The sequence below is a fragment of the Diprion similis genome, chromosome 8 (genome assembly GCF_021155765.1).
Source record: "Diprion similis isolate iyDipSimi1 chromosome 8, iyDipSimi1.1, whole genome shotgun sequence".
Taxonomy (NCBI): Eukaryota; Metazoa; Arthropoda; class Insecta; order Hymenoptera; family Diprionidae; genus Diprion; species Diprion similis.
The window spans coordinates 12061958-12069639 of NC_060112.1; the positions used below are offsets into that span (position 1 = coordinate 12061958).

General features: G+C 37.5%; 1 protein-coding gene across 1 annotated transcript in view; it reads right to left on the bottom strand.

Annotated features, from left to right (window-relative positions):
- Positions 1–6081, bottom strand: part of LOC124409363 (homeobox protein dve-1) — a 73561-nt gene extending 67480 nt beyond the window's left edge. Inside the window, exon 1 of the mRNA XM_046886941.1 lies at positions 5901–6081. Coding sequence (XP_046742897.1) covers positions 5901–5993 — 93 coding nt within the window. The 5' untranslated portion in view covers positions 5994–6081. The remainder of the gene's footprint in view (positions 1–5900) is intronic.
- Positions 6082–7682: the final 1601 nt, after the last annotated feature.

A 7682-nucleotide genomic window follows, 5' to 3' on the forward strand; every position in this document is an offset into this window, starting at 1 on the left:
GCCGGGCGAAGGGTTGGGCGCGGCGGGGTCGGCTCTTCGGGTCAGGGGTAACGGGGCGCGGAGAGGGACGGAGAAATAAGAAATTAAGAGAGAGTCTTAGAGAGAATAAAGCTAAGAATTAAGACGGGAGCGAAGAGAAGCAGAATGGAATGAGCCGCGGGGCTTAAGGACCCTGGATTGTTACTCGCGGGTCATTTAACAAAACAATTTCGAGTTAACCCCATCTCTTCCTTTTCTTTCTTAATTTTTCCCTCTTTTGTTTTCTGTACTCTTTTTTGTGGTACTGATTTTTTTTGCCTCTATGATGTTTACTTGTCATGGCGCCAAGTCCGGTCATGTATCAGCCATAATCGATTCAGTCATTTCTTCATTTCTTACATTGCAAAGAGGTACAAAAATATATCATTTTTCTCGCAAGACGGTTGGATATTTGTCGAACAAAATCATCCGACATAGACTGGAATGTTCAATCTGTACTAGAAAAGTTTTTTGAACAATACAAGTAAGACATAATGCATCAGCCATTGCGTGCAAGAAAATTGATTTACCTGCACACTTTTTTTTATCGTAAAAAGTGTTTTTTTTTTTTTTTGGCTTGACGCACCACAAATAATTCCTAATGTCCAGTAATTTCTCCGTGAATTTTACGTCTAAGATCATGAAATAATGAATAATAATTATACAACTTTTCACAAGATTCCCACAAAGGCTGTGTTATCGTACACAGTTATGTAATCTGACCTGATCCGATATTCGTTTGGTTGGAAAACGTCGTTGGCAATTCGTGATTAATGGGATATTTTAATTGGAATAATATAATGACCGTAACTGGAGTGTTAAGAAAGCGATTGTGTAAAATATAATCTTTTGTTTCAACCCGGTTAGTAAATTGAGCGATACAATTATAAGGTATATAATAAGTAAGCACATTATGAACGAACCTTCTCATAATTTGCGGCTGGATGATTTTTTTTTTCTTTTCATCCTCACATTAGGTGCTTATTTTTCTTCTCACAGACGGCAGGGAAAACGGCTTGAATTGAGCTAAAAAGAGCGAAGAAATTCAATGCTCGTTCTGTGACCAGTCAATGCAAAAGAGATCGCCTCTTCGGCGACGCGGGTATCTATAATATCGGGGGTGAGTATTCAGGCTTTTTCAGAGATAAATAAAAGTAAAGCGTAAAGCAAAGATAGGTGATGCCGTGTACGAGGAAAGGGGCTGTCTTTCTCGTTTTTCGTCTCTCGTTCCATGCTCAAGAGACAAAATAAATATCAAATGTTTTTCATCGCGCGGTTGTGCAGGGAACGTGTAATCCTCAAACGAGGTTCGACGGTTCTTCGGGGGATGGGAAAGATTTCTACCAATTATCGATACCGTTCCTTTTGATCTGCGTTCGCGAGCACTGTGTTGATTTTCAAAACTCTTACGGTGTGCATTTGCTTGTGTGTATATCTGTAGGTATAATGTACATAAATATATCTATAAGCATATGTATGCCGTTATATTTTCATGGCGAAATAAAATTATTGCTGTCCGAAAAAGGAATGAAAGAGAGGAAAAGACGATCTGAAAGAAAATTCAAATAAATCGTGCTTCCTGTTTTTTCACCGGGAAAAATACGTCGCTTGTAGCTGATGTCTCGGTGATACTTTCAACCCTTTTTGCTACTTCACATTTATTCTTTTTTAGACTGCTTTCTAGCCTGGTTTTCCGGTCACATTAGCACAAAGTTGTCGAATGACTGATCGAGGATATGAATAGATAAATCTACATGAATTATGCAAATATTACTGAAACTATGATTTGATAGTTTTCAGAAATCGATATATTATATGGCTACTTCTAAGCAGGTTTTAAAGTAATTAGTTAATTTTAAAATTAAAAATGTTTTAGTCAAACAGGCATCATTCTATCGAATCTATCAAAAAATTATTCTTCTAAAGACGTGTTGGTAAAAAATTAGTAGGTATTCGGAAATCCTTCCGGTTGAATCAGGGGAGAAGTATTCGAATACAAAGCACGACAAGTTTTGAAAATTAATGGACTAGATGTCCGCGAAAATTCAAAGTAGTTTTTTCACGAGGCGTTACTATTTTCGTATCCTCGATTTTCTCATTCACTATTAATATCGATAACACAGGATGTGAACTAAAAAAATGATCAGGTTGTAGTTCATGATGCGATGTATAATTTCTCGTTTCGTTGCATTATATTTGTGAAGTCGAGTGTGTGCATCTAAATTTTTGCGTACTGACGATAATGATTATGATATATTTCAAACATTCATGTCGAAATAAATCGAAGAATTAAAAGGTATAATTTATATGAGGCATTCCATAACACACCGACCTACGTATGACCCTCATCTGGCTGATTTTTTTAATTTTTAAGTATGGTGTAGAGAATACAAAAAAAAATGTTTCACCGAGTTTTGGATTTTTTGGACACCGGGTTAGATTTTTACTGCTTCCCAAAACACGAAAGCCCAATTTTCGAATAAATATCGGTAATCGATTGATTTCAAATTTGTCTCATGAACTCTTTGTTAAGGAACGAAAATTTCGAGACCAAGATTGAAGTGGTCAAGCTTTTGGTTTAGAAGCTACAGGCGAAACAAGGCGAAAACGAATAAAATATGAATTTTTAGCTTTTAAATGTATATTCAATTCGATTTTTCTTTCGTTTTAATTACTTGTTTTGCCTCTAACATCTGAACCAGAAGCTTGCCCACTTCCGTCTTGGTCTCAAAATTTTCGTTTTATAACAAGAAAGTCATGAAAAAAATTTGAAGTCAATCGATTGGGGCTATTCATTCGAAAATTGTGTTTTGATGTTTTTGGGAGCAGTAAAAATCAAACCCTTGATCCGAAAAATCTAAAACTCAGCGGAAGATGATATTTTTGAACACGCTACACCATACTTAAAAATAAATAAAATCGCCGATAGTGAGAGTCAGACGTAGGTCGGTTGGTTCGGAGTGGAATACCTCATATATAAAGCAATATAAACACCGTAGACAATTCATCAAGATCTGCGATTCATAAAAGAGTTGTAATCCAGGGTCGTCGGTACTTTGCGATGAATTGAGGGGGCAGGTGGCAACGCTGGCATAACCTCAGCTCGCGATGGGGTGGCGAAATAGGGACCTCAGGGTTTTAAGAGGGGAACCATTGTCATGCTAAGTACCCAACCTATGGAAGAAAAATTCTGTCATTTTTCGAGCTTCGAACTGGCATTTATATGCGCGTCGATTCCGCATTCAGGACTCGTCTTTTATATCTCCAATTTTCGATTCACGGAGTTTGCTTATACTGTGGACGAGTGCAAGCGAACACGCATTTAACGATTTGTAGAAAGCTATTTCTTTTTTCTCTCTTAACAGGATCAGGATGATTGTATAATAATTTAGACAGGCTTGAGGTGTTCTTTAAACAATTTATCTCAACATTCTTATTCCCGTAATTAAAACAGAAATCTAAACATCTTTTGCAATAATGCATCTTTGGATAGAAGGTTAAAATAGAAATCCTAGCTCAGATTATGCATGAAAATCGACGAATGGTAACTCAACTTTAAGTCATTCACAACCCGCGAAATTCATCCGAATAGTTTTGCGCTCATTTTGTGTGAGCTGGGTAATCGGACCTTCCACTCTACGACCAGCCGCGTCCGAGGGTAGATTAATTCCATTATGACTGTTAGTCCAACACTCGAGAATCCCCCGTAAATCAAACACCCTTCAAATAATTAATAGTTATTTTAACTGCCCGCCCTGTAGCCGAACGTGTATACGATACATGCAACGCGATCGATTTGTCCATCGGAAACTGAGAAATTTACTACTTCTGATAAGCAAAGTAGATTTTACTAATGCAAACTGTATATTTTCAGCATAAAACTATCAGAATTTCAACCGGAGAGATGAAAATGCGAATCATGATCGAAACGTTACGATTAAAATCTTTCCATGCTACGTACATTTGGAAGATGAATTAATTCCATGACGTTAAAATTTAGCGGATATATCGATCTAACTATAAAAGTTATACTTCTTAACTTAACAAGAGATCTTGTTAATCTGCAATAATCTGCCTCATTTCCTGGTACATATTAATTCCTGCTATATAATATGTTATTATAAAATATTGATTACAGTGAATTAATCAGCAATGTGATTATATTATTTAGTTAGACATGCATTTTGTGAACCTAAAAAAATTGCGAGATTTGATTCTGATTCTGGGTGATTGTACCGAATTTCTGATACTCTGTAAACAAGTGCATACATGTATATTATTGTAATTGGCTAATTGCCGTTATCAAAAGATTTCAGCGCCATTCTCCGTTCTACGTAATGATAAAGCTCAGGATTATTGGAGAGCTAATGATCAATTTGAGACTCAAAGTTTTCCAAATATTTACAACTATTCCATCAGTAAATTAATTATTACTTAAGAATTTCTAAAATTTCCAAGATTTCAAATCCCAGATGATTTTTTTTCTAATAGAAATATTCGTTTCAAAATATCAGTCAACCGCGATCCCATCAGAGCCGTGTTATAATTAATTAATTACGCGTAAGAGAAATAGCATTGCGGTGCCACGACTCGCTGTATTCGTTTCAATTTGTTCGCGGCTCCGGTATGATTTTGGTCCATTAATTAAGTTCGAGTCAGAGCTGTGAACGTAGAGTACATTCGACTTGGAATACTCGACCCGAGGGCATGAGATTGGCAATTAGGTAGACGGTCGCAAACGGAGGTGGAGGAGGGATACATTCCTCCTTTTCGGAACCAAAAAAAAAACCAAAAAAAAAAAAAAAAAAAATGAACATAATATATAAAAAGTGTTGTATCTACTAATAAAAGCGGTCTTACTTTTAAAAGCAACCGCTGCTACCGTTGCCGGTAAAATAGGGGGGATTAGTTCGTGCCCAGGAGCACGGAGGCTTAAGCATTGATGAGGTTTTTAAATGGGTTCTTCTTTGACGGCGACGAGTCGAGGAGGGGTAGGCAAAAGAAGAAGAAAATGGGGAGGGAAGTAGCCGACTATACTCGCCGTAGCAGAGGGGGCGGGGGCGGATATTTACCGGGAGATTAAAAAATCGAGGGAAAAATTAAGTGTTACGGGGGCACGAGCGACCCCTTCCCCCTCCTCCCCTCCCCGTACCACCCAGACTTAATTCCATGTAATCCTCGCTAAGATTCCCCCCCAGCGTCGAGACGCCCTCTGCATGCTCGCTGCATCGCGACCCCGTTGCGGTGGAAACTCGAGGCTCATTGTGATCGAAAATGTGCAATCGATTCCACTTTCGTAATATAATTTTTATCGTTAGAGTAAGGGTTTGAATTTTATTGGGATTGCAACAAAAATTTGGCACAAGTAACCGTTCAGTGTGATCTTATCGTCAATTTATTGCTGCGCAAAAATTGCAAAGAATAGTAACACGTGTATTACGTTTTCTCGTTAGAGTTGAAAAATTCGTTTTTATTTTGTATTCGGGAGTGTATTTTGAACGGTTAGAATAATGAAATGAGAAAAGTTCGTGACAGACTTTCCAGTAATAAAAATAATTTTATTTTAATACTCAACCAGCAATTTTAATAGAACTTGGAGTTGTTTTAGCTATTTTGGATTGAGTCAAACGGAAGAAAACAAATTTAACGATGCCGTCATATTTTGTTGCTTAAAAATACTTAAAACTTCTTCCAGTTGTTGCATTGTTATGATAAGTCAACTGGCAGAGATTCCACTCGCAAGTTCGACTCCGAAACTACAACTTTCGCCGATTTACCGTCATTCAAAGGACAGCGCGATGCTGGCGAATAGTGCGGAGCAAACTGCGAGCGACCCCCAGACGGTCGGAGAGCTTAATTATAAAATAATTAAATAAACTTACCGGTTGATTACTCGAGGTCAAGTCGATGTGTGGGCGATACAAATATTTAGAGGCTGGACTGGCCACCGATGTTATTAGCAAATTAGCTGACATCAAAGAAAAGCTTCGCGCCGGTCACTCACTCCGCTAATGGAAAGCTCTCCTCTCGTCCAACGCCGACTTGACCGTCCCTCCTTGCACCCTCCTCCTCCTCCTCCTCCTCCTCCTCCTCTCTTCCGAGGCCAGTCTTCCCCATCCTTCCACGGTGCATCCAAATACTTTGATATCTCGTACATGGGGCGAAGCATTTTGCCACCCCACTGCCTGGGAGCCTCAATTTTATAGAGTTAATGCGGGGGGAAAATATTAGTATTTGTTCGGTCAGTTGGTCCAAAGGAATTGGTCACTTGTGATTTGGAAGGGATGTGCAAGAACAAGTCATCGCAATTGGCTTGCAAGGTTTCTGGATCAATTAAATTAACGCCTTTTAATCAACTTACACCCATCATTGAAATATTTTTATCTGATAAATCAGACGAAGTCTATTTCAAAGCTAATTTACTAGCCAATAGAGTAGATTTATATGTTTATTAAGACAGGAAAAATGTTTTCAATTTAAATGATCATTTTAACGGTATATCGTCTATAATTTAGTCATTTATCATACAGCAAATCAAACTAGAAATGCATTGACTCATTTAATTTGTTAGATTTCATTTCGGCGATATAGATTATTCATCGAAATCATTAAAGGCTTTGTTTGTTTTGTCTTTGTGAAGATTCGGTAGTTGTTCCGAGGTAAAATTCATTGGACACCGACGGATTATGATCGCGGTTCTGATGTTAAAATCGTAGTCTTCAAACCTGATGCACCCTTCATCACTGACACATCGCACGTGGATTCACTTACGTTGGACCCACTGTCTTCGTCAATGTTCCGAGTGATACTGTCGCGTACACCCATTCCCTCCCGAAGTCTATAATCCTTTATTATTACCCCCACTACTCTTCCATTCGGGGGATTAAGAATCCGAATCTTTGTGTACGATGCGACCAAAGAGACTAAACATAAACAGACGATACGCGTATGCTGCTTCATTCTATGTCTACTTCAGATTCGTCGTGAAATAAATAGTGCAAAAGTTTACTTTTTCGGTCTGCATTCCATTCATCGATTTGTGACCATTTATTGTTGATATTTCGATCGTGAAATCCAAGAAAACAGGTTTCACACTACTGCTAGTAGCTACAGAGATAGTCTTTTTTTTCAAATCAAAACTATGAATGAAAAACGAATTGTATTCTAGGTCATCAGATCAAAACTGTTTTTTGTACAGAAATTCAAATGTTTACGCAAGAAATTTCATATGTCTTGCGAGAATGGAATCCATTGTTATCAAGTCCCAAAATTAATTAGAAACCATAATTAGAAATGAAAACCATTCCTTTGCCATAAACTGTTTTAACATGCTTTAAGAAACAATAATTTTTAAATCAAACTCAAATATCTAAACTAAGTATCGAAATATTTTTTACATAAACCGTCCACGTGTTACTGTTCACAAAAATGGAAATGCAGTTTTTCATACGTTTACTAGAAGAATCTGATAAATAAGAATAAAAATTGAGTAATTCGACGAGTGAAAAATCGGATAACAAAATTCGGTGATTTATGCAGCATGTACTAAAAGAAACGACAAACTTCATGATTATCAAACTTCCGATGTCTTGCGATAAAAGTCTGTGCAATTAGTCGGCGATCGGTACTCAGAGCCGATAAGGTAACGTATTTACTTTTAACAA